This window comes from Citrus clementina, unplaced genomic scaffold (genome assembly GCF_000493195.1).
Source record: "Citrus clementina cultivar Clemenules unplaced genomic scaffold, Citrus_clementina_v1.0 scaffold_4, whole genome shotgun sequence".
Lineage (NCBI taxonomy): Eukaryota > Viridiplantae > Streptophyta > Magnoliopsida > Sapindales > Rutaceae > Citrus > Citrus x clementina.
This window is the reverse complement of record NW_006262274.1, coordinates 13,471,734-13,498,646: the sequence shown is the minus strand read 5'-3', so window position 1 is coordinate 13,498,646 and position 26,913 is coordinate 13,471,734. Positions and strand designations below refer to the sequence as shown.

The following is a 26,913-nucleotide window of genomic DNA, read 5'->3' as shown; positions in this document are numbered from 1 at the left end:
TACCCATGATGTGGACACTTTAAGAGTAGCCCATTGAATCGCTCCCAAGTTTCGAAAAATTGCTCGTCTTCTCTCTGGGTAAACTCTGAGATTTCCCTGCGAATAGCATTGGTTTTATGCACTGGGAAATATTTATTCAAAAATTTTGTTACCATTTGTTCCCATGATGAAATGCTATTGGCAGGCAATGTATTAAGCCATGAACGAGCTCTATCCTTTAAAGAAAATGGGAATAATCTGAGTTTAACATCATCGTCTGAAAAATTTTCGTATTTAAAAGTTTGACAAATAGCATGAAAATCATTCAGATGATTATATGGGTCCTCATTTTCTAGGCCATAAAATGTGGGAAGACAATTTAGCACACTAGGTTTTAATTCAAAACTCCTAGCAGTTACATTTGGGTATCTTATGCATGATGTGCTCAAATTAGCTAAGGGACTAAAATAGTCCTTAAATGGCCTCTCCTGTGGTGCTTGTAAATCCATTCCAAATTTATTTTTAATGTGCTTTTGTATGCGAAGTGTTTTTTCTAGTTCAAGATCTATAGGTTCAAGATTAGGTAATAATGACCTACGACCATGCATGCAAAACAAATAATAAAAAAAAAAATAAAGATGGGAACAAAACAAATAAAAATAAAGAAGAGGGAGAAATTACGATACTAACCTTATTGCGCTATTACAACCTTTCTATAAAAATACACAAAAATAAATACGTGAAATAAATTAACTAAAAATAAATTAATAAAAAAAATTACAAAGAAAAATAAATTAAAAATTAAATTACAGAATTTTAAAGAAGAGAAAAATAAAAGAAATACTAACCTTTAAATGTAGATTCACTCTTTTTTTTTTCTTTTTTTTTTTTAATAAAAAAAATTACAAGAAAACAATTAAAAGAAATTATTCAAAAAAATTAATTCTATGAATTAAAATTACTTACCTCCCCGGCAACGGCGCCAAAAACTTGTTGTGCAAATTTTAATGTACTCGCAAGCGCACGAATCTATTGTAGTATAGATCTATGGTGACGAGTGTCGATCCCACGAGGAGGTGGATTTTAATTGTGTAGAATTAATTTTGTAAATGGGTGATTGGATTTATGGTGGAAATGATTTGGAATATGCTAAAACTTAAATTAAAATGGCGAGGATAAATTCTAAAATTGGTATTGAAATGGCGAGAATAAATTGACGAGAATTAGATTGAAATGACGTACTTGGGTATCTGGATCCGTATCAACATGCATCATGGGCTAAATAATCCGTATTAATGCCAATTAAATCATGAGGGGGGAATCCACACCTCATGAACCACGCTCTAATCAATATGGTGCTAAGGGCTTATCGTGCCAAATAATAATAACCTTATACTAGAGAGCCGGTGTAACCAAGGCGGTATCTAGACAAGACTATTATTATTTGTCGACGAGAAGTCAAAACATCCACAAAAATTAGAGGGGAAGAGAAAATAAATTTACCAAATTAAGCCCATGACACATGTTGAGACTTCACCTTCAACCCAAGCTTGAAAGAAAATTAGCCACTCATAGTTGAACTAGGGGCAAAATGGGAATTTATTAAAATACGAAGAAAATACAAGATGGAGAGGGAATTACAGAAAATGGATCCCAAAAATGGATTCAGAGATATCAAATTAGGGGGGTGAGGCCCCCTTTTTATAGATACATGGAGTAAATCATGGCCATCGGATTAAAAACAGTTTGGACGCTCAGGATTGCGCCACGTCATCAGTCAACAGTCCACGGTTTGACCACGCGGATGAACAGTAACACGGTTTGACCCGACTTTGAATAGTAATGCGGTTTGACCCGGATGAACAGTAACGCGGTTTGGTTGAAAATAATCTTGTGTGATGCATGCACCGTACGCGAGATTTTTCGTCCACTGATATGCTGCCACGTCACCATCAACAGTACATAATAATTTTAGTCCAACAGGATCGTGACACCTCATCAGTCAATGCCACATCATCGGTCAATGCCACGTCATCGATCCGTCTATGTGAACAGTGCCGTGAACAGTAATGTATACAGTCCCGTATACGTGAATAGTACCGTACATGTGAATAGTGTCATTTTTCCTTTTATGCTCCTCCTAAGGTTTTCGACCGTCCTGAGTTCAAAAGTGATGTCCGTTTTGCCGTCTGATTTCTCATTTATTGTAAATGACTATAATGCCCCTAAAATACATAAAATACTTAATTAAAATAAAACACATGTAATTAAATCACAAGAAGGTTAAATACATAAAAGTAAGGGTTGTTAGTAAGACTTGAAATGTAAAATGACGGTTTTCTCCTTTATAAATATGCATTTTCTAACATTCAACAACTCCCTTGTTGTTGGAAGCACTACTGCAACATAGGCTGTAAATGGTCACTTCTTATTTGATCCACTTCTCAAACGCTCCTTATCATAAAATCTGATCAATCCATTTGCTGCTGTAAAAGCAAGAATGCCTCTGTTGTTTGAGAATCTTCTGTTATGCTGTAAGTGATGTTGTAGCAATTCCCTCCTACTCTTTTTTTGCCCACATTTTTTTTACTTGTTCCCTTATTGGGTTGCCTCCCAATTGGCGCTTGATTTTAGGTCCTTCAGCCTGACCTTTTTTGTTTCCTCAACCTGGATCCTTCAAGAACCGATCCTTTAAGAACCGATCCTTCTTTAGGTTGTTCACATCATCTCCTATATAGTGCTTCACTCTCGGCCCATTAACCTTGAATTCTTGTTGGTATGGAGTTAGTTCCCTTTGTTGGATTTGCTCGTCAATTCTGAAGGGTTGCTTCTCCCCTGACCATGCTATGTTAGTTGCACCACGATCTTCATTATCAAGTTCTTCAAATGTTACAACATTGATTTCTTCCTTACTGCAACAATTGTGTAATCTCTTTGCTACAACAAAGTCCACAACACTGATAAAATTACAATCTTCAATCTCATCGGGACTTTTCATGAAATCCAGCACATTGAATGTAACTTGCTGGTCATTCACCCTCATGGTTAATTCTCCTTTTTGAACATCAATTAGAGTCTTTCCCGTGGCTAAGAAAGGTCTCCCTATAATGATTGACACTTCTTTATCTGCCTCAAAGTCTAGCACAATGAAATCCACCAGAAAAATAAATTTATCCACCTTCACCAACACATCTTTAATCTTCCCTTTTGGATAGACATGAGATCGGTCAGCAAGTTGTAGGGTCACTGTTGTTGGTCTACATTCACCAATTCCCAATTGCTTAAACACTAATAAAGGCATGAGATTGATGCTAGTCCCCAAATCACAAAGTGCTTTGCCACTGTATTTAGTGCTTATGGAGCATGGGATTGTGAAGCTTTCTAGATCCTTCATCTTCTGTGGTATCTTACTCTGAAGCATTCAACTACACTCTTGTGTTAGAGCAATTGTTTCAAACTCTCCAAGTTTTCTTTTCTTTGTCAAAAGATCCTTAAAATTTTTTGCATAATTTGGCATTTGCTCTAGAGCTTCCATAAAAGGGATATTGATATGTAGTTGTTTCAACACTCCCAAGATTTTGCTGAACTACTTATCTTGTTGCTGCTTCTGAAATCTTTGAGGGAAGGGTGTTGGGTGCCTAAACTGCTATGCCGCAGCATGTTGTGCAGACTGCTTCTCTTTTGCCATGTTCTAGGTTGGTGCTACAGCTTCTTCACCACCAGGTGCTGGATTATAACTTTCTACAGATGATGTAGCAGAACAGTATTGATTTGCATTCTGAAAAGTGGAAGACTGTGACTTCTTCTCTACTTAAGTGTCTTTTTTGCCTTTGTTGGACTCAATTCTTCTTTTTAGCATACCAACTGAATTATCAACATCCTTTCCAGATCTCAAGTTAATCACCTTGCAGTGCTCTTTCCCTTCTCTTCTTGGGTCCTCTATATTATTGGGTAAACTACCTTGAGGTCTGTTACTCAATGCTGTAGCAAGCTGTCCAATTTGATTTTCCAAGTTTCTCAAAGATACAGTATGACTTTGGACAACTGCTTCATTCTTCACAATATAATCCTTAATAAAACCTTCAAGGGAGCTAAGTTGATCATTGTTGCTACTTCTTTGCTCTTGATTTTACTGATAAAATCCAGATGGTTGAGCAAGTCTGTTCTGTCCACTAGGTGTTGCAGCAGTCTGGTTTTGATAACTCCATGAAAAGTTCGGGTGCTGTCTCCATCTAGGTTTGTAAGTGTTTGAATATGGATTGTCCTAGTTCTGTCTATTGAAGTTGCCCATATAGTTAACCGAATCTGGATTACCAGGACAATTGTCAAATAAATGCCCTTCTCCACAATAAACGCAAGACATATAAGAAATTTGGTTAACAGTTGCTGGAGCAGTAGTCATAGCCTTACCATCTTTGTTAATGAAGCTACTTGGGCTGATAATGCGGTCAAGGCATCTACGTTATGGACTCCTGTTGTTCCTCTTGCTGCAACTTGTCTGATTGATGGCCACTGATAGTTATTGTTGGCTATCCTCTCCAAAATTTCATAAGCCTCATTGTAAGACTTAGATAACAAGGCCCCATTTGCTGAAGCGTCCACCATCAATCTAGTGCTTGGGTTGAGACCATTATAGAAAGTTTCCAACTGTATGCAGCAAGGAATACCATGATGAGGACATTTTCTAAGTAACTCCTTAAATCTCTCTCATGCGTCACACAAGCTCTCATCTTCAAGTTAATGGAAAGATGTGATCTCGTTCCTCAACTTTGCATTCTTGGTTGGCGGGAAGTATTTCATAAAAAATTTATCAGCCAAATCATTCCATGTAGTGACAGAATTTGGTGGTAGAGAATTCAACCATGCTCTTGCTCGATCTCTCAAAGAAAACGGGAAAAGTCTAAGTCTCAATGCTTCTTGCGATGCTCCAGCAATCTTGAAAGCATCACTTACTTCTAAAAATAACTTAAGGTGTAGATCAGGATCTTCGGATGGCAAACCATTAAATTGCCCCACTGTTTGAAGCATTTGAAACATCACGGGTTTAAGTTCAAAATTGTCAGCTTGAACGTCGGGTCTAACTATTCCCGGATGTATGGCTTGAGGAGTCAACACTGCGTAGTCTTGAATGGCTCTATCTCTATTGTTCGCCATGTGAATAATGTTGTTGTTCCCCGGTTGCCTTTGAACAAATTGTCCATTCAGACCTTCATGTACATTGACTGGTTGTATCCATTCTCTATGATTCAAGTTTCTCAAATCTTGCAAATCATCCATTGCTACAGCAGGTTGTAATTCCCGATGCTCTCTTCTCAATCTCTTTCTAGTTCTTTCAATTTCTAGATCAAACTGGAAGTCAACAGATTTATATTTGCGCATGCAAGGGTTGCTAGATCACCTATGTCAACAAAATAAACAAATTAAAATAAAAAAAAAAATTAGCACCGTTAAAACTAATTTCACAAATCACAATGAACAATCAATCCCCGGCAACGGCTCCAAAAACTTGTTGGTGTATAAATACTAATGCTATTGATGTCAATGTGCAAGTGTACACAACAAGTAATAAAGTGATAAGTATTCAAGATCGTCTCCACAGGGATTGATGTTATCAGATTTGCTACAGCAATCTTAACAGTGCATGTTTTGTGCTAAAATAAAATAAACAATTAATGCAACTAATGTACTAATTAAAATAAAAACACAATAAATAAAATGCAACAAAGTAAATTATTACGTCAATCTCAAGGATAAAATCAATGGGAATATAGAGTAGTTGAGTGAATAAACTCTGTTAATGGTCTTGGCTATTTTCTAATGGTTGGCTCGGTTGCTGCAGTATTTGCTACAGCACTGGGCAGAATCCTTATGTAGCCTCAGCCGTCGCATGTTGGATATCTTATATCTATATGCGACCTAACAGTGATTAGTTGCTATGCCAACATAAGATATAACATTACACGCTTAGGTTCTATTTACCTTACAAGGTGAATCCTTATGTCTAGTTCATCAATAATCTTAAATCAAGCATGACCCTTTTGGGACTCAAGTAAAACTCAATCCGGGAAACTCAATTTAAGATCAAGTATTGTTCTGATATGTTCCACTAAGATAAGCCCTTTTGCGACTCTCTCCTAACTTGTATCATTAAATGGGTGATCAACCAAAATAATGAATAAAAATAAATACTATAAAAACAAACTGCTACAGCAAACATGCAGCAACACATATATTCAGTCAATAAACCATCAAGATTGTTTATCACTCAACCACAAATAAATTTAGTTCATGGTTTGTAAAAGAAAAATAAATAACAAAGTTTCAGCCATGAAACACATCCCCATAAATAAATAGAAAACGAGAAAATAAGAGAAGAAATGAGAAGGATTGAGCTCTCAATTGATCTCTACAATTTTTCCTCTTGTATAGCCTTCAATCTCTCTCTTGAATCTTATTTTTCTTTTGTTTCTTTGTGTTTTTCTCCTTGGGTGACGGCTCTCCTTTAATCCTTATTATGTGTGCTTCTTTTATAGTTGAAAATTAGGGTAAATAGAAGCCTAGGGCGCGCATAAGTCAGATTAGGAAACTGCAGATCGCAATTCTGCAAGTATCCTGCGCGGAATTTTCTCTGTTATTGTTCAAGGATTGCTACAGCAATGGTTGCTGCAGCAACGACTACAGCAACTGCACTGTTCCAGATCTGTTTCAATTCTTTTATAACCATGTTCTTCCTCCTTTTTGCCAGCCTATTGCATCAGCATTCCTTCCATGAATTATAAGCTTCTGGAAACCTACAATTATGCACACAATTTGAGCACGAATTACTTTAAATCAAGCAAAACTTATTAAGACTAAACTAAAATGAATGTTTATGAAAATTGTAACAAAAATGCAATAAAAACACATCATTTACTCTCTACGTGATCTTGATTTAAGTCTAGAATTGTCATAATAACTCTCATTTCATAGAGTTATCACTTACCCCATACTTTGCTCAAGTAAGAGGACGGAGGTGTAGGTGTTCTCATACCTAAGCTGAACCTCGTGCCGCTAGGGTATGCCGGTTTTACTCCACCCTCGGGTCCTCTTTGACCCTCCCTCTCTTTGTCTAGGTAGCTTTGTCGTGCTTCCGCAGAAAGGCTACCCCTGGGTTGTTCACTCCGTTGCCCATCTTGGCTTTATATAGATCGTCACGATCTAGGCATATCAGGTACCCTGGCTGGTCCTGTGATAGGTTAGTTATAATTGACAAGCGTATGGCGAGAATTGCATATAACCAGATGCGAGGGTATATTAATGGCGATAAATGAATATAATCCGCATTCTAAGATCGAAGTGGCGAAAAATAAAGAAAGAACTCATATCATATTTGTTGAGAAAGAAAATGCATTTATAAATAACGAAAGCGTTGATCAATACATGACTTAGCTTTGTTACCCTGAGGAGAATGGGAGACCGCAAGACCTCTTATCCTTTTCATTTGAAAATTAAAGAAACTCTAAAGTTGCAACTGACCAACATAGGGCATTTGGGGTACCCCATTTGGCCTACCATACAAAAACATTAAAGAAAGCAAATAACAGCAAAAGACTAAAGGTTAAGACACTGTCCTTTAGTAATATTTTCTTAGCATTGCAGCATTCCAGGGGTGCCTCACGATTGTCTCATCCATGTGGAGTAGCCTGTATACACCTGACCCAACGGGTTTGTCAATGCGGTAAGGTCCTTCCCAATTTGCCCCAAAAGTGCCTTCGCAGGGTACCCTAGTGTTCTGAGTTACCCTTCTCAAGACCAAGTCTCATTTCTTGAAGGATTGAGGGCGTACTCTTTTTTCATATAGATCCGAAATGCGATGCTGATACATGGTTGTCTTCAATTCTGCTCTAGCCCTTTTTTCGGCCACCAAATCAAGGTTGGAAGCAATCAAGGAGGTGTTCTCGACCTCATCAAAGTATTCAACCATGTGAGAGGGTACCTCGATTTCCGCTAGAATCACTGCATCAACACCAAATGCGAGGGAAAAAGGGGTCTCCTAGGTGGAGGTGTTTTGAGTAGCCCGATAGGCCCACAGAACCCCAGGTAGCTCGTCTACCCATGCTCCTTTTCTTTCTTCTAGCTTATTCTTCATGATACCTTTGATAATCTTGTTAACGGCTTTGACTTGCCCATTAGATTGGGGATGGGCAGGTGTAGCAAATCGGTTGGCTATCCCAAGCTCCGAACAAAAACTTTAAAAATTTTCATTATCGAATTGCTTGCCGTTATCACTAACAATTGCATAGGGGATCCCAAATATGCAAATGAGGTTCTTCCAAATGAATTCTGTGGTTTTCCTTTCTGTGATGCTTGTTAGTGGCTCCGCTTCGGCCCACTTTATGAAATAATCTACCGCCACGATTGCATGTTTTGCTTGCCCCTTCCCAGTAGGTAATGGGCCAATGAGGTCCACTCCCCATATAGCGAAGGGCCAAGGGGAAGATATAACTGGTAGCTTCTCTAGGGATAGGTGGGGTACCTTGGCGAACCTTTGGCATTTGTCACAGTTTCGTACCATATTCTTGGCATCTTCCCGCATGGTAGGCCAGTAGTACCCCTGAAAAAGAGCTTTTTGCGCTAGTGATTGTGCTCCATAGTGATTGTCATAAATCCCCTCATGTATCTCCCTCATGACATACTCAGCCTTGTCACTTCCCAAGCATTTAAGGTAAGGAAGAGTGAACCCTCTTCTGTATGAGGTATCCCGGATCAGGCAGTACCGCGCGGCTTTATACTTTAGTCTTCTTGCTTCAATTTTATCTGAGGGGAGGTCTTCGTCCTGGAGGTACTTTATGATATGCTCTATCCAAAGTACCTCATTGGACAGTGATCCTACTTCCACCGGCTCTAGGAGATCAATGCTGGGGGCGGGTATGTGTTCTGTCGTGATGGGGCCGGCTGATTAAGCTACATCAAGGGATGCCATTTTTGCCAGGGTGTCGGCTTCGCTGTTCTGCAGTCGGGGTACCCTTTCCACCTTAACCTCGCAAAATTGGGACATTAATTCTTTGGTTTTTCCGAGGTACCCCTTCATGTTTTCCTCTTTCACTTGATATTGTGCGGTAATTTGGCTTACCACCAACTGGGAGTCGCTCTTGATGTGTACCCTCTTTGCTCCCAAAGCCTTCGACATCCTCAACCCTGCTATGATGACCTCGTATTCGGCTTCGTTGTTTGAAACCTTGAATCCAAATTGGAAAGCGTAACATATTTTTACCTTGTTCGGGTCGATTATAATAACTCCCGCACCACTTCCGTGTGAGTTAGAGGAACCATTTACATATATTTTCCAGACCTGTCCCCCTTTGTCGGTGGATGGGGTATCTAACAGGTACCTCATATCACCTTCACCACTTGAGTCATTGGCAAATTCCGCAATGAAATCAGCGATGGGTTGGGCTTTAATCGCCGAATGAGGCTTGAAGATGATGTCAAACTCGCTTAATTCGAGGGACCATCGGAGAAGCCTTCCGGACATGTCTAACTTCTGGAGGATTTGCCAGAGGGGAAGGTTGGTGACTACTGCAATGGTGTGAGCTTGAAAATATGGTCTGAGCTTCCGTGCGGAGACAACCAATGCCAAAACGATGATGTCAAACTCGCTTAATTCGAGGGACCATCGAAAAATATAGTCTGAGCTTGAAGATGATGTCAAACTCGCTTAATTCGAGGGACCATCGGAGAAGCCTTCCGGACATGTCTAACTTCTAGAGGATTTGCCAGAGGGGAAGGTTGGTGACTACTGCAATGGTGTGAGCTTGAAAATATGGTCTGAGCTTCCGTGCGGAGACAACCAATGCCAAAACGATCTTTTCAGAGGTGGGGTACCTCTTTTCGGCATCAACCATAGCCTTACTAGTATAGTAAATAAGTCATTGTACCCCATTATCATCCTCTCGGAGTAACACAGAGCTGGTGGCATGCTCGGATACGGCGAGATACAACAGAAACACCTCTCCCGACTCAGGTTTGGCAAGTAGTGGAGCATTCACGAGGTACCCCTTCAGTTCTTGGAAAGCCTCTTCGCAATCAGGTGTTCATTAAAGCTTCTTGCCGGTCTTCAAAGCTTTGAAAAAGGGCTTACACCGGTCTGTAGCCTTAGAGATAAAGCGGCTCAGGGCAGGTACCTGACCTGCCAAGCTTTGAACCTCCTTGATGGTGCGTGGCGATTTCATGTCAAGAACCGCGCGAATTTTATCGGGGTTGGCCTTAATCCCCCGTTGTTGTACCATGAACCCAAGAAATTTCCTTGAGGTAACCCCGAATGCACATTTTTCAGGGTTGAGCCGCATTTGGTGTCTTCTTAAAACGGTAAAGGTATCTCTGAGGTGCCCCAGGTGTTCCCCCGTATGTACCGATTTAGTGATCATGTCGTCTATGTACACCTCTATGGTGCGCCCGATTTGTTCCTTGAAAATTTTGTTCACTAGCCGCTGATAGGTAGCCCCGACATTCTTCAAACCAAACGGCATAACCTTATAACAGTATAACCCGCGGTTGGTGATGAAGGTCGTTTTCTCTTGATCGGGTTCATACATTGGGATTTGGTTGTAACCGGAGAAGGCGTCCATAAAACTAAATATCTCATGCCCCGCTGTTGCATCCACCAGCTGGTCCACCCGAGGAAGCGGGAAGCTATCCTTGGGGCAGGACTTGTTCAAATCGGTGAAGTCCACACACATACACCATTTTCCGTTTGATTTCTTGACTAGAACAACGTTGGATACCTAATCGGGGTACACTGCTTCCCGGATAAATCTTGCTGCTAATAGGCGGTCTACCACTTTTTCAATTCCATCGCACTTGGTTGAAGGCGCGACGCTTTTGTTTCACCGGTTTATTATGTGGGCTGACATTGAGTTTGTGACAAGAGAGGGAATGTGGGATACCCGGCATATCCGAGTGGGACCAGGCGAATACGTCGTGGTGCTCACGTAGGAAGGTGATGAGCCTCTCTCTTTGTTCCTCCGAAAGATTGGAGCCTACTTTCACAGTCTTTGTTAGGTCGGTGGCACAAATCGAGATTGAAATAAGGTCTTCAACTAGTGTACCCCTTTTTTCATCTTTCAATATTCGGGGATCCAAGGGTGCCTCAACTTCACATATGGGCTCCATCTGGTCCCCATGGGGTACCATTAAGCTATCCCTCGCAACTGCTTCTACGCCCATTGGTGAGGATTCCAACTGTTTTCGTGGGTGGGCTACCTGAGGAGATATTTTGAGTACCGCTCTCTGCTGTCTAGCAAGTGCTTGCTTTGAGGGATAAGGTGTGGGCAGGCTGCCACTGGGGTACCCCTTCATTGGCGGATCAGAAGCTATTTGGTAAGTGACTTTGGAGGCCACGGAGTAACATCCACGAGCCAATTGCTGGTCCTCTTTAATGGTGATGACTTCTTGAGCGGACGGGACTTTCATGGCGAGGTAGTGCATGGATACCACCGCTTTAGTTGCTACTAAGAACAGCCTACCCAATATAATATTGTAGGCACCCGGGTGATCTACAATAAGAAAATCAATCATATGAACAACACGGTGAGGTACCTTACCAAGTGCAACGGGCAGCGTAATGATGCCCTTTGGTATAACCATATCTCCAGCGAACCCAATAAGAGGCGTAGCCTGAAGTGTTGTGAGTTCCATGAGGATTTCGATCACAGCACAGCCGAGTGTTTTACCTTGCGAGAGGAAATTGAATCTTTGATTCTTAGCGGGTACCTTAAAGAATTTGTTGCTGGCATGAGAGAAGCTCGGAAATCCGCGGAGCAGGATAAGGGCAAGCGGGTAGTGATGGCAGTCCTGAACGAGAGGTACCCCGGGGACATAAGAAAGGCGTGTATGTCCGGATGATCATGGGCGGACCGACTTTAGCGGACCAATCTAGGAGGGCTATCAAAGGTTATGGTAGATCGTTGTCGATAATCACCGATATTGGCAGAGAAGTCAACCTTAATAAATGGGGTACACCGAAGGTACCCCACCATCTCTCGCCTATCCTTTTTACAGAAAAAGATGCGGAGGGTATCTCGTACCCCCATGACGATGCCTTAGTAATTACGTTGAAGGTTGCCACTGGTAAGGTAGCAAGAACTCTTGTAGATACCAGCAGCTCCATTGACATCATTTTCAAAAGCGCCTTGGATCAACTACTGATTGAGTCGCCAAAGATCACCCCTTATGCTACGCCTCTTATTGGGTTCGCCGGAGATATGGTTATACCAAAGGGCATCATTACGCTGCCTGTTGCACTTGGTAAGGTACCTCACCGTGTTGTTCATATGATTGATTTTCTTATTATAGATCACCTGGGTGCCTACAATATTATACTGGGTAGGCCGTTCTTAGTAGCAACTAAAGCGGTGGTATCCATGCACTACCTCGCCATGAAAGTCCCGTCCGCCCAAGAAGTCATCACCATTAAAGGGGACCAGCAATCGGCTCGTGGATATTACTCTGTGGCCTCCAAAGTCACTTACCAAATAACTTCTGATCCGCCAATGAAGAGGTACCCCGCACAATTAGGGGTACCCCACTTAACTCGAGGTACCCGACAAATCAGATGCAAGAGAATCCTCTGAAAATATCCGCCATGAGAAACGTCTCCATCTCTTAAAAGATATTATTCGATCTTGTCAGAATTAGGAATCAAGAACGTCGGGATCAACTACTGATTGAGTCGCCAAATATCACCCCTTATGCTACGCCTCTTATTGGGTTCGCCGGAGATATGGTTATACCAAAGGGCATCATTACGCTGCCCGTTGCACTTGGTAAGGTACCTCACTGTGTTGTTCAAATGATTGATTTTCTTATTATAGATCACCCGGGTGCCTACAATATTATATTGGGTAGGCCGTTCTTAGTAGCAACTAAAGCGGTGGTATCCATGCACTACCTCGCCATGAAAGTCCCGTCCGCCCAAGAAGTCATCACCATTAAAGGGGACCAGCAATCGGCTCGTGGATATTACTCCGTGGCCTCCAAAGTCACTTACCAAATAACTTCTGATCCGCCAATGAAGAGGTACCCTGCACAATTAGGGGTACCCCACTTAACTCGAGGTACCCGACAAATCAGATGCAAGAGAATCCTATGAAAATATCCGTCATGAGAAACGTCTCCATCTCTTAAAAGATGTTATTCGATTTTGTCAGAATTAGGAATCAAGAACGTCGTATCAAAAGGGGGGGGGACAACCGTCTGCTACCTCTGCCAAAAGTGAAGGACACTGTCCCAAGGACAGTGGTCCTCAGCCGCCTACCCGACAGCTACTGCAGAGGTACCCTAGACCACTCTCCAGCGCACGTTACGTTTCCAAAGGATGAGATACGCCGCGAACATGCACATAATGGCCCCAAAATCATAAAAAGGTAAGAGGATGTTAGCCAAAAAGGGTACGCCACGTGGTAGCTGAGGTACTCTATATATAAAGGTGCCTAGGTTTCATTCTCCATCATGTTCTCACTCACCATTAACACTCACACTCCAAAAAATAGGTTTTCTTTAACCTTAAACCCTAATTTACAGAGGGCTAGCCAGCTCTCTTTGCCATAAAAGCTTAAGTTTGCTAACTTGAGTGTCGTAGTGTGAATGCTGGGGTACTCCGGCTTCACCTCTAACCTCTATTTCATTGCTTTGCAGGCGTGGAGTCCATTTTGAAGGACACCTCTTTTGGTTTTGACCTTTCACCATTGTTACCACTCCCTCTCCCCTTCTCACCTCCCCCAAATTTCAGATACACCGCACCGCATACAACAAACTATTGAGGTACCCCATCTCCCCTAAAAATACAAATTCATTGTTCTATATAGATTTGGCTTTTCCTACCCCAAAATCTGTTGAAAATAGAAAATGACCATAAAAATTTGTTCATTAAAATATAGTTGAACAAATTATATTTGTTTGGTTGTGATCACTGAATTATATTTTAATAAAAATTTGATAAAAAAAAATTATTGTACTTGATAAAGGTTATTCTTTAATTTTAACGAGTTTATATATGATTTCTAATTAGTCAAGGTTATATTGAGTGTTTATGTAAGTTTAAAGAATAAAACTTAAAATTTCTAAATTTTATTGGTAGTAACCAAACAAAGATATCTCAACCGGTTAAAGTAAAACTAGGTCTCCATTAGATCTTACCGTGAGTGTACAAAATGGTAAATTTGGGAGTACCGTGCACCGGACGCAAGGTAGCCGTATCCTAATTTCTTTTATCCCAAACTAAAATTGACAATTCCGTTTATTCCTAAATAAATTGACATATTTTAATTTACTTTTAAATTATTAAAAATATCAACTCTCCCCTATTTTATCATTCAAAGTATAATAGTAAATGAGGATTGCGTTGTTGAAATTATATATTCATAATTTTTTGTTTCCTACTTAAGTATTAAGCAGGGTTGGGTTGATAATTTAAATACTTTACATGATAAATTGCACTATCTGAAATGAAAAAAAAAAAAAAATTTACTCGCTTGGCTAGGAAATTTTGATAAAATTTTTTATTGAACTCGACAATTAACTACTTAATTTTGCAATTATGCAATAGATTTCGATGAATTAATACTAAATAAATTAATGATTTTATTAAATAATTTTTTTTATCAGTCACGATTTAAAGACAATACGCTAAATTTAATTTGTAATATTCTTTTAATTAGTATTTTTTTTTCATAATTCCAAGCACATATTACATAATGCAGGCTTTACTAACAAATTTAGATAAATATATTGGGGCACGTGTTGAACCTTGCTTCAACGATGGCCATGGCAGCTCCTTGTAGCCAAGACGAGGTCATGATCAACTCCATGATGCATTTTGCAGCGAACCATCTCACCGTGCTTCACGACTGCCATGACATACGTATGTAAAGAGATTAAATATCGAAATTATAGTTGGAAAACTTAAATTCCAGTAAATAAAAAGAAATTAAAAAATAATTGAGACAAAATAATTCAATTTTTTGTTAATAATTGGGCTTCAGAGGGTTTAGGCTTCTTGCCCCCTCGGTTCTGCATTTTATTATTTTGAGCACTGATTTTTGGCCACGGTATCATTATTTATGACCAGTGACACAATTTCTCATTTTCTTATCTAATAAATGAGGTTTGTAATTTAATCTAAATTTTTATATACCGAATCGAACTAAATTCAACTCAAATTTATCGAATCGCATCTAATCGAATCAAAAAATGGATGAGTTCGTACGAAATTATTAATTGTTTATATATAGGATCATGCTACGGTGCAACTGTGGCAGCACCGTGCCACAGTTGCACCTAAGGTTTTCCCTTATATATAATGTGCACTTTTATATAGATAAAATGTCCAAAAGTAAAAATGGCTTTTAGCCAAGTCAAGAAGAGATGGGAAGAAAATTCCAAATGAGTAGCTGTCGCTAAGTCTTCTGCGTTGCTATTGTGATTCCACGCAAGCTTTGGAAAAGAAATGGTGAAAGCCACAAAGCCAATGAAATAGTATTGACGAAGACTCAAATGTGAACTATTACCTTGCTAATAATTATAAGGTGGGCGAATCAGCGTTCAAAGTTATCTGTTCCCGTACAAAAGACTTGACTTTACCATTGGGTCTATTTGTAAAAGGTAATGCTTAATGCCTAAGTTGGGATGCTGTACTCATAGTGATAAATGATAAAAAATAATTATAATTTTAATAGTGTGTTTATAAAAAAAACGTTGTATGATAAAGCATTTTCACCATAGCCGGACCCTTTATAAAATTATTAAATTATCTTTTTCAACAGTTAATTTTACTACTTCTCCAACAAGTTAACACCCTTCTTTTTATCAGTAAACTTCCACTGCACTAGCAGAAGGCTCATTTACATTCACTTAATTGTTTTGTAATTTTGCTCAATTGCAAAATGATTTAATCAACGATGGCATTATACGCAATGCCGACGCCGAGAGAGCACATAGAGGAGATAAGAAAAGAGAAGTTCTTGATTGGGAGTGAAAAGGTGCATCGAATTCTTGAGGAGTTTCATGGAACTGTGGAGCTTCTTTCTGATGAACTCTATGCCAAGGATGTTCACTTTTTTATGGAGCTCATTCAGGTCAGTTCAATTGTCTCTTACATGAGACAAAAAATTGTATTGTGATGCTGGTGACCGTTTTACTCCCCTGATTATGCTGTCATTTAAATTTATTATCATCATTGGATGATAATGCAGGTCTGGTCGTTCTTTTATCTAGAAAAAAATATGAAGACAAAATTAACTTGAAGGTCATTTTATTTTCTTCAAAGTAAATGAACAGCTTTGCAATGTTACTATTGTTATTTATCTAATTCTTTGAGTTAAATGAAGTGTTAAAAATAAATTGATCATGTTACTAGTAGTTGGCAAATTGAGATGATACCTTCATTTACTTACAGGTGTTTTTAACTTTATGATTTTCTCTACTTGTTTTTGTGTGTATGTCCGCGTGTGCGTGTTCGTGCGCATGTGTTCAAGATTGATGATAGAGTTGAGTAAATTTGCTTGACAGAATGCTGAAGACAATGAGTACCAGGAGGGTGTGGATCCATCGCTTGAGTTTGTGATAACATCTCGTGATATAACAGGCACTGGAGCTCCTGCCACGTTGCTCATGTTCAACAATGAGATTGGCTTTTCTGCTAAGAACATTGAGTCGATTTGCAGTTTTGCTAAGTCCACCAAGAAAGGCAACAGAAAACGTGACTACATTGGTGAAAAAGGTACCCATTATGCACATTGTCTATACCATGACTGTGGTCCTGACATAGTGTGTGTATGTGTGTTTTTTTTTTTTTTTTTGAATTTAACTCTGAAACTGGGAACTTGCAGGCATTGGGTTTAAGAGTGTATTTCTGGTCACTTCTCGGCCTTACATATTCAGTAACGGCTACCAAATAAGGTTCAATGAAGAGCCTTGCCCCGACTGCGGCCTTGGCTATGCAGTTCCTGAATGGGTTGAGGAGAATCCATCTCTTTCTGACATTCAGAAAGTATATGGTTCCAGCTCTACACTTCCTGCTACAATACTAATCTTGCCATTGAAGCGTGAGAAGATCCACGCTGTGAAGCAGGAACTCTCAAGGATTCATCCTGAAGTTCTGCTGTTCTTATCAAAGATTAAGCGGCTTTCTGTCAGGGAAGATAATGAGGATCCAAGGCTTAATACTGTCAGTGCTATAGCTATCAGCACTGAGACTGAATGTAAGACAAGGAAGAATATCGATGCTGAGTCATATACGCTAGAGCTCTCTGCAAATGGTGACCAGTTTGATAAGGAGTGCAGGTACCATATGTGGAGGCAAAAGTTTCCCGTCAAGCAGGAAAATAAGTCCAAGAGAAGAATGGATATAGAGGAGTGGGTGATCACATTGGCGTTTCCTAACGGTGAGCGTGTCCAGAGAGGAACATCATCTCCTGGCGTCTATGCGTTTCTACCAACAGAGATGGTTACCAATCTTCCATTCATAATTCAAGCTGATTTCCTTCTATCATCCTCGAGGGAAACAATACGGTTGGATGACAAATGGAACCAAGGGATTCTCAACTGTGTGCCCTCAGCTTTTGTTGATGCACTAGTTACATTGGTGACAATGACAGATGCTCAAGCCCCAGTGTCTAGTTCTCTTTGGATGTTTTGCTTCTTGCCAGTCAACAGCTCTCCCTATCCAGAGTTGAATGCTGTAAGAGAATCAATTAGAGCAAAACTAGTCGAAAAAGACATTGTTCCTAGTGAGTCAGGCATGGACCAGAATTTCTTCTACAAACCCTGCGAAGTGGGAAGGCTGATGCCCCCGTTTTGGAATATTTTGGAGAGAGTGAAAGAAGAAAATGTGAGCTTGAAAAATCTGTCTCACCATGGAATGAAAGTTCTGAATTCTTCATTTGACAAAGAAGAGTATGATCTGGTACTGAATTTCTTGGGTGTGGGGCATGTCAACAGTGAGTGGTACTCGAAGTGCATCCAGAGTTTGAATCTTGTATTGAGAGTATCGGAGGATGTTTACTTGGAGCTGCTTCTTTTTCTAGCTGAAAATTGGTCTTTTAAATTCCGGAATTCCAATATTGGTGATGTACCCTTGATAAAATATGTGGATTTGGATGGGAATGTTGCTTTGTGCAGTATTAATGCATCTGCCAAGTCTCAAAGGAGGGTGTGTCTAGCCCATCAGCAGTCTTGGCAGTCCTGGTTGATAGACTGGAATAGGAAATTCAGATGCCCGGCCAATCACTTTTTTATGCCAATGAGCACATATGATGCAGTTCAATCGTCTTCTAAGACGAACGTGGTATTGGAATGGCTGAAAGACCAGGTGAAGGTTGTTATAGTGACTGTAAATGATTATGCAGCTGTTCTCATTGATCATCTAAATCATGACCGGAAGCTTTCTGTTGCCTATGCTCACTTCTTATATCATTCATTCTCAAAGAAATATCTGTCATCAGGAAAAGTTGATCTATTGTGTGGGCAAATGCCACTTGTGGATAATTATGGGGATGTGAAGACACGTAGGTCTGGGGTTCTTGTACCTGCAAACGAAAGCAAATGGGCGGAATTGATTGTTTCAAACCCATGGAGTCAAGAAGGCTACGTTGAGTTGGGGGAAGATTACTTGAGTCATGGAAATTTTGCCGGGCGAAGTACACCTAGAAAGCAGTTCATGGATTTCCTGAAGACTCATCTCAAGGCTTCTGATATCCCCGATATATCTCCTCCAAACGCTGGGATTCCAGCTGTGTCTGGCCCACTTACCAAGCAAAATACATTCTTGCTATTGGATTGGATCAAGAACCTGAAATATAAGGGAATTCGCATCCCACAGAAGTTCTTGACATGCATAAAGGACGGCAACTGGCTGACAATTACTACGAATGGCTACTCTGGTTATAGACCACCCTCAGAGTCTTTTTTCCCCCATTCATCATGGGCTGACATTCTGCAGAATGGATCGGTGATTGTTGATATTCCCCTGGTTAACGAGAGTTTTTATGGTGAGGGCATAAACAAGTACAAGGAGGAGCTGAAGACTGTTGGAGTCATGTTTGAATTCGCGGAAGCCTGTGAGTTCATTGGGAAGCATCTCATGTCTCTGTCTCTGGCCGCATCCTCGAATGTTACCAGAGACAATGTGTTTTCAATACTTAATTTTATTAAATTTCTAAGGGGAAAAAGTCTTCCACCGGATAGCTTCATTCAGAGCATCAAAGATGGAAGTTGGCTGAAGACATCACAGGGTTACAAGTCACCAGGAAGAACTGTTTTAAATAATCAGGCGTGGAAAAATGCATCTCAAATTAGTGACTTACCCTTTATTGATCAAAACTACTATGGCCAAGAGATCATTTCGTTCAAAGTGGAACTCCAGTTGCTTGGCGTTGTGGTTGGTTTCAATAAAAACTACCAGCTTGTTATTGACAACTTGAAATCGCCGTCATGCTTAAACTCTCTCTCAGCTGATGCTGTTCGTTTGATACTGGCATGCATTCGCCGTTCAGGATCATCTGACAAACTTGTTAGAGCACTTGGAAATACCAAATGCTTGAAAACAAATGCTGGATTCAAGTCTCCAGGTGAATGTTTTCTATGTGATCCTCAATGGGGTTGCCTTCTAGAGGTTTTCGGTTGTTTCCCAATAATTGATGAAACTTTCTATGGAAGCAACATTGTCTATTTGAAAAGGGAGTTGCAGCAATTAGGTGTTGTGGTGGATTTTGAGAAGGCTGTTGAAGCATTTGTTCGCCATTTTAAGCAGCAAGCCTCTTCATTTTCAATTTCAAAAGACCATGTTTTGTTATTTCTGTCATGTTACAGACAGCTCAAGGGAATGTCTCTTAAATTTCCTGCTGAATTGAAGAGCTGTATCAGAGAGGTAAAATGGTTGAGGACTCGGCTTGGTGATTATAGATCTCCAAGGGACTGCATTCTGTTTGGTCCGGATTGGGAATCTATTTCTCCAATTACTCTGCTACCTTTCATTGATGACAGTGACCACTTCTATGGAAATGCCATTCATGAATACAAAAGTGAGCTGAAGAGTATGGGAACTGCTGTAGCATTTACTGATGGTGTGAAGTTCGTGGCTGATGGCCTTCATATTCCCTTGGATCCCAGCAACGTCACTCCTGCAAATGTTCTTTCGCTACTAAAATGCATCCGTATGTTGCAAAAGAAGAACTTCTCTTTATCTGAGTCTTTTGCCAAGCAAGTTTCTCAAAAATGGTTGAAGACACATATTGGTGATGGCTACAGTAGCCCAAACCAGTGCTTATTGTTTGATAAAAATTGGGAATCATATTTGAAGCAGACAGACGGGCCTTTCATTGACGAAGAGTTTTATGGTTCTGAAATAAAATCCTTCCGAAGAGAGCTCATTGCAATAGGAGTCACTGTTGATGTGGAAAAATGTTGTGCATTGCTCGCGTGCCACCTCGATTATCACACTTGCTTTGCCACTATAGTTAGAATTTATAAATATCTGGCGATGTTACGGTGGGAGGCTGATGTTCAAGCTGCAGCAAGGATTTGGATCCCGGATGGAAGTAGAGGACAGTGGGTAAGCCCAGAAGAATGTGTGTTACATGACAAGGATCGTCTATTCAGTTCACTGTTGAATGTATTGGACCAACACTATGAACCGGAGTTACTGAACTTCTTCTCAAGTGCTTTTAGGGTTAAATCCAATCCTTTGATTGATGATTATTACAAGCTCTGGAAGGTTTGGGAAAGTTCAGGACACAAACTGTCTAATGCCAAGTGCTGCGCATTTTGGCTTGGTGCAGTTGAGCAGTGTAGTTCAAGGAAAGCAGAAGAGCTTGCAGAGAGCTTGGTGAAGCTGCCTGTTAATTCAGGCTCGGATGAGGTAATGCTGCTTGATAAGCGTGATGTTTTCATTGCTGACGACCTTCAGCTGAAGGATGTTATTGAAAAATCATCTCGTCACTCGCTATTTGTCTGGTATCCACAGCCTAGCTTGCTTGATCTACCTCGGACAATGTTGCTTGAATTATATAGGAAAATTGGGGTTCGCACTATTTCAGATTCAGTACAGAAGGAAGAATTGTCTTTAGGAGATGGTGTGGGACTTAAGCAGTTAAATCAAAAGGACTACTGTGTTGGCAAAGGGTTGGTGAAACTCATTCTGGGCTTTTTAGCTGATCCTTCTTTTCAATTGGAAGCGGCAAAGAGGCATGAAGCTGTCAACTGCCTGCTGAATCTTACCATTCTGGAGACTGCAGAGCCAATCACTTTAAGGTACAGTTTATCACTGTCATCAGGGGAAATCATTGATGTAAGAGCCTGCCAAATGATACGTTGGGACAGAAAGAGTGGAAAGCTTTTCGTGCAAAAGATTGACAGGTCCGGTGGTGGACAAAAAAATCTCGTTGAATATGCTATTCAATTTGCTGAAACCATATCCAAGGGAGTGCTGTGGGACAGAGAAGATCATATCAATTCACTCTCTGAGCTGATTAAGTTTGCTTTCCTGGTGGAATTCAATGAAGAAGCCGTTGAGATTCTCATGAAGTCCAAGAATATGCAGATTTTCATAGAGGACCAGGAGTTCCTGTCTGCTGCTTTCCCTCCTGGTGAGTAGTGCTCTTTGCATTTCTCGTCTTCCTGGGTGTGTAGCCTTTTTTTTTTTTTTTTTTTGGTTAAGTATATTGTAAGAATGGATTCGTTATTGTAATCTTATTCTGTGCTTGTTGGACATATATTTACTATTTGCTTTTCATGAGTGATGGTTCCTCTGCTAATTGTTATTCCTACTAATTTAAACTTCCAATGCATTGATATTATCTTATTTTCATTTTATTTTCCGGGGCATTGTTTAGCTCTGCTGCTTTCTCTCTTCCTTCTAAGTGCGCATTAATCACTTCATAATGAACTGCAATTATATTATTGCTCCTTTTTTGGAAAATACTTCCATATTGTGAATGTAATTAGCTCACAATCTTTCGTCAATTAGACCTCATCTCATGTTTGTTAAAAAAAAATAAAATTAAAGCAGTAGTTTCATTTTATCCGCATAAAAAATATTAATTTTCCAAAAAAAAAATAAAATGCAAAAAATAAATGACATGGAGATTTTTACGTGATTCAGATTAATTAATCCTACATCCACGAGGTCATGTCCAGATGAAAAGCAATTCACTAAGTTGAGAAATTACAACCTATGAATTTACCAAATTTAAGACTCTCATTTACAGTTTATCACCATACAGTTTACTTAACCTTAAACTGAATCTGCTTCTGTTGAATAATCGCTACCCCTCTTGATCCACGATCCTCAAGGCACTTCCCAAAGTGATCAATAGCAATTCTTCAATTCTTCAACTTCTAGTGATCCAAGATCCACATAAACTCTCCACAGAGATGAAAAGAAAATAAGAAAATAAATTAACACAACATGATGTGCCAAATCCAGATTTTCTAGGGAGGAGGCCGAATTTTGCTTCTCTGCTTTATGCTCTGTGTTGTGCGACCAAACTTTAATTGTGAAATACCTCTCTTTATATAGGCATTAGAGTTTCACCAAAATAGCAAGTCTTAAAAGACTTGAATTATTTCTAAATAAGAGTTTCTTTCCTCTTATAATTCCTATGAATCTGAATAAGAATAAATATGATCTTCTTGCCTTGCTTGTCTCCCAAGAAATATCTAGAACATTTAATGACTTCATGTTTGAACCAACTTCTTGCTCTAAATAGATCTCATGCGCCAATTATAGAATCCCACCATTAATTGACTTGCTAAATTAAACTTCTAATTAAATTAGGAAACAAATATTCCTAATAAATTGGAATCTCACTAAATTAGGGAATTAATAAATTAATCCCTATTACAAGATATGCAATATATACAATAAATAAACTTCTAATTTAACTAGATTTGCCATAAAATGCCAATTTATAAATAATGACCTTAACAAAGTGCAATTGCTAGCATCTTTTACAGTGCGGATTGATTGAATAAAAGATGATAAAACACACATACACATCTATATATATATATGTATATATATGCACCGATGATGGTTCCATAGGTCTTCAAAGTTCACTTTAATAAATTGAGACCGTAAAAAAATAATAACTAATATGATTCAAGACTGGCTCTAGAGTATTTTGGGCCTTTTGCAAAATTTTTTTTTATAGGGCCTCTTTTTATTTTGTAATTTTGATACTGAAATAAACATAAAAAGTCTCAAAATTCATTCCATCTTTAATTCTTGAATTTTACCAGTAATAAAAAAGATCTTAAAAAATTTCAAAACAAAACCTAAAAAATGGTCAAGAAAATATCTTTTTTTACTTCCATTAAATTATTACAAAAACAAACAAACAAACAAATAAGAACAATATTATTTTCAAATAAAATATTTAGAATGGTTGCACATTGGAAAATTGAGATGATGAATTGATTATCAAATAATAGATATAGACTTTGTATTTCAAGAAAATAATTTTTTTAATGAACCAATAAACATAATAATTTTCTTTGTAGGAGCAAGAAATTTTTTATCTACTGATTTTTTATATTACAAGGTTTCAATAGAAATTAAAAGGAATATTAAAAATCAAAGATTTCAACGTTAAATAATCAAGTTTTTTTTTTAAGAAGACTGAAAAGGTAAAGAATTTAATTTTTTTTGGAAAGACTAATAATGAATGAATTAATGGTTAAACAATATTATTAATTATATTTCTTTAACATTGAAGTTACCAAATATTGATTTTCTATTAAAAATAATTCTTAATTATAGTATAGTTGTTAATTATAAAGATGTCTAATAGGCTTTTCTACAATATATAATTTGAAAAATGATATTTAATAATTAGTGAATTATTAAGAAAATAATTAAAAATGAGGCCTTTAAAAAAATATAAGGCTTTGGGCGACTGTCTTTTTTGTCTATACTTAAAGTCACCCTTAGATTCTATGCTTTATTACCCTATGTAGTTTTCAGAAAATATTTCTTGATTATGCTAAAAAATGCCGTTTTTCCAAACAAAGATGGCTACACAGGCCTGTCACATGCATTATCAATAAATTGATACATGTATTATTCTTAAAATACGCGTTACATGCATGTTCTTAATATCGCTCACATTCATGAATTGAGATGAATTAAAACTATTCACGGTTTTCTATATAGTGTAGTGATGATAAGAAGCATTATTCCATATATTCTCAAAGATTGAATTATATATAATTATTCACGTATATTTAGATGAGATAATTTACTTCCTTTCTTGATGGGGAAGTGAATGAAATTGATTATATATACCAAGGACCCTAAACTAGCATTAATAAATTGTCTGTGATATCACCCATCAAATTAAAAGGGTATATAAAAGAATACGTTGGAAGACTATTAGAAGATCCTAAGTATTCAACCATCAATTTGACTTAAACAACAATGAGTGGAGGTGGAGGTATGTCATTTTATCCAAGTTTTTAATCTTTGATATGTTCCTATATATCAATATTTTATTAACATGGAACGACATAAATTGCTTTTCTGAAATGTTTAAAAATTTGCAAAACGGCAGAGATTCTACTAAGTTCTAGTTTCACTTTCTAACATCTGATCAAAAACATTTTTTTTCCCGAATCGTCTTTCCTATATAAAAGCTTAGCAAACCAATGAATGTGAAAGCTAGCTTTTATAATAATTATGGTTTTGAAATCTTACCTCATTTTGTTTTTATCTTATTAAAATTTTAGGACTGCTCCTCAGCTGATACAAATGTTTTACTTCCATGAGGGAAGGCTCCCTGAGCTCGCACCTTTCGCACAGCACAAATAGGGCCGAAAAAACCCTCCACATGTTCGGGTGTAGCTGACCAGGAGCCAAATGCATGCCACCAAGTATCCTGGCAAAATAAGGTTGAAGGGGCAACCGAGCCCCTAACTTGAAGCTCTCCAGATGCAGAGTCACATAATCCCTAGGAGCCCGACTAGGAACATCACCTTTCCCGGGGATGGCGAGGAGGACATCCTCAGGGATATTATAAAGACTTCTTAGCTTGAGCAGGTCAGTGTGGGTGGTGGCACACTTGAGGTAGTCGATGGGGTAAGAATCCCCCTCCATCCTATGACTAAGGTTTCTTTTCTTAGAAGGTTGGCTCGGCTCGGAACTACTCTCCTCGTCATCACCTTCTTCCTCAGGGACCCTAACCCTCTCAGAACCGTGATTCTCACTAGAACTCGATGCTTGTCCACCACTGTTCCCCATAGGTTCATAATCAGAAGAAGGCAAAATTGTTTCTGGACGGGGGTACTCAAGGGTATCCTTATTATAGAAGGGACCTACGCTGCTAGAAAGGTGCTGGGGGTCAGTGGGTCTTAACAAGTTGGGGTATGAATCTATCTCTTCATCACTCTCATCTACAATTAATTTTCCCCTTCGTCTTTATAGAGTGAAATCTTAAAAGGAAAAGTACAGCAAATCCAAGTATATTGGTACAAAAGAACAATACAGAACCTAAACAACAACAACCAGAGAAGGAATTAAAGGCGATACTTGGAATAGATCGGCACTAGTGGCATTACTGTGATGGAGAAAGGGCTATGCAAAAGGAAGTCTCCGGTGTGGAAAGCACGTTTTGAGCCAAGAGAAGGAATAGGCTTATGGAAAAATGATAAAAAACGAAACGTAATAAAACTCTCAAATTAGGGATTTAAAACGAAAGAGGAAACAAAGGTGTTTAAGTTACGCGGGTGTCAGTTCAATCACCGTGTATCGAGGACAGATAAGCCGTCGTTTCAAATTTAAAATACAGAAGGCAGAAAGTGCCACGTCATTGGCCATTAAGACGACATGATGGGATGTCAGCCCGGCTGCGTAATGGATACGCTCACGAATGCCTATACCCAGGCCAAAAACTCTCTAAGCAGAAAACATCACCTCGGGTCCATCACAATAAAATAAAGACCAGAAGGATACTACCCGAGGGTGGCCAGATTCAATTCTTAGTTTTTAGTCTCAACTCGTTTCACTCGCAAGACCAGAAACTGGGGGACTGGTGTTGAGTAATGAAAAGTACCAGTTCAGCTATCTCCTCATTCCTCACCCTGGGGCGAATCTCTCTAGCTGACTGACACGAGCATATTCCTAGTAATACATCTTGTATGAACATGCCGACTAGAAACGAGTATCGACCAAAGGTACATACCGACCAGGTATTCATCATTCAGAGAAAGAGGACACGATCTCACGAACTGACGATAGTTTCGCCATGCCCCAAACCGCTGGAGAGAACATGACGCCCCACATTTACCCACGATTCGGTGGTTGGAGACCTATGAAGGTCCGTCATCACTCGAAAATGAGGGGCATGAAGAATACTGAGAAAACGTGGGATGAATGCCTATAAAAGGCCAAGAAATCGATGAAAAAAGGGAGACGAAAATTGAGAGAAAATGGGAAACTCTACCAAATTAATATCAGAAATTCTTATATCTGAATCCTTGATACATTTTGTATTGAGAATATTGCAACTAATCTGTACAACACAAATCATACAGTTTTCCTGTAAACAGCTTGTACTAACTTAAGCATCGGAGGGTTTACACCGGAAAAACCACCGGCGTCTCTAATTTGTTTCTGTGAACGCAGGCCTGGAAGGAAGAAGAAGGGTGATTTGGGTCCTAGGAGCTCGGGAAATTGCTGAAGTTGGTGGATTGCAGCCTATGTTCCTTTGTCAACACAAGCGTTGGTAAACCAATCTGGTCGGTCAAAGGGCGACCAGATTTTAGCATCAATATTTTGCACACTTTAGTACACGTCTCGACTTCTTATAGGGGCTTGTGGATTTTATTATTAACAAAATCTTATATTTAAGTAGGAACTTGGTGAACTATCACAACATATTACTTATTAACGATATTAAATTATTA

General features: G+C 39.1%; 2 protein-coding genes and 2 non-coding genes across 4 annotated transcripts; 3 read left to right on the top strand and 1 right to left on the bottom strand.

Moving 5' to 3' along the window:
- Window positions 1-104, top strand: LOC112099382. The gene has a single exon (XR_002906186.1). It is a non-coding gene; the product is annotated as a small nucleolar RNA R71 (small nucleolar RNA).
- Window positions 105-4,642: 4,538 nt separating this feature from the next.
- On the top strand, window positions 4,643-4,749 carry LOC112099430. Its single transcript, XR_002906232.1, has one exon. It is a non-coding gene; the product is annotated as a small nucleolar RNA R71 (small nucleolar RNA).
- A 3,460-nt stretch (window positions 4,750-8,209) lies between these two features.
- On the bottom strand, window positions 8,210-9,493 carry LOC112099116. The gene is made up of 2 exons (XM_024186216.1): window positions 8,927-9,493; window positions 8,210-8,794 (listed from the first exon to the last, which is right to left on the bottom strand). Exons 1-2 carry the CDS (start codon window positions 9,491-9,493, stop codon window positions 8,210-8,212), a joined length of 1,152 nt encoding a protein of 383 aa, XP_024041984.1.
- Window positions 9,494-15,886: 6,393 nt separating this feature from the next.
- LOC18043723 lies at window positions 15,887-21,652 on the top strand. Its single transcript, XM_006436848.2, has 3 exons — window positions 15,887-16,091; window positions 16,525-16,735; window positions 16,845-21,652. Exons 1-3 carry the CDS (start codon window positions 15,915-15,917, stop codon window positions 21,605-21,607), a joined length of 5,151 nt encoding a protein of 1,716 aa, XP_006436911.2. The 5' UTR covers window positions 15,887-15,914; the 3' UTR covers window positions 21,608-21,652.
- The last annotated feature ends 5,261 nt before the right edge of the window (window positions 21,653-26,913 follow it).

Excerpts from the sequence above, each read along its gene's own strand:
- LOC112099116 (XM_024186216.1), bottom strand. The coding sequence starts at position 9,493 with ATGTCCGGAAGGCTTCTCCGATGGTCCCTCGAATTAAGCGAGTTTGAC. Across the intron at positions 8,795-8,926 it reads CAAAAATGGCATCCCTTGAT|GACGAAGACCTCCCCTCAGA; the intron begins GTAGCTTAATCA and ends AAGTACCTCCAG.
- LOC18043723 (XM_006436848.2), top strand. The coding sequence starts at position 15,915 with ATGGCATTATACGCAATGCCGACGCCGAGAGAGCACATAGAGGAGATA. Across the intron at positions 16,092-16,524 it reads TTTTTATGGAGCTCATTCAG|AATGCTGAAGACAATGAGTA; the intron begins GTCAGTTCAATT and ends TTTGCTTGACAG. Across the intron at positions 16,736-16,844 it reads TGACTACATTGGTGAAAAAG|GCATTGGGTTTAAGAGTGTA; the intron begins GTACCCATTATG and ends GGGAACTTGCAG.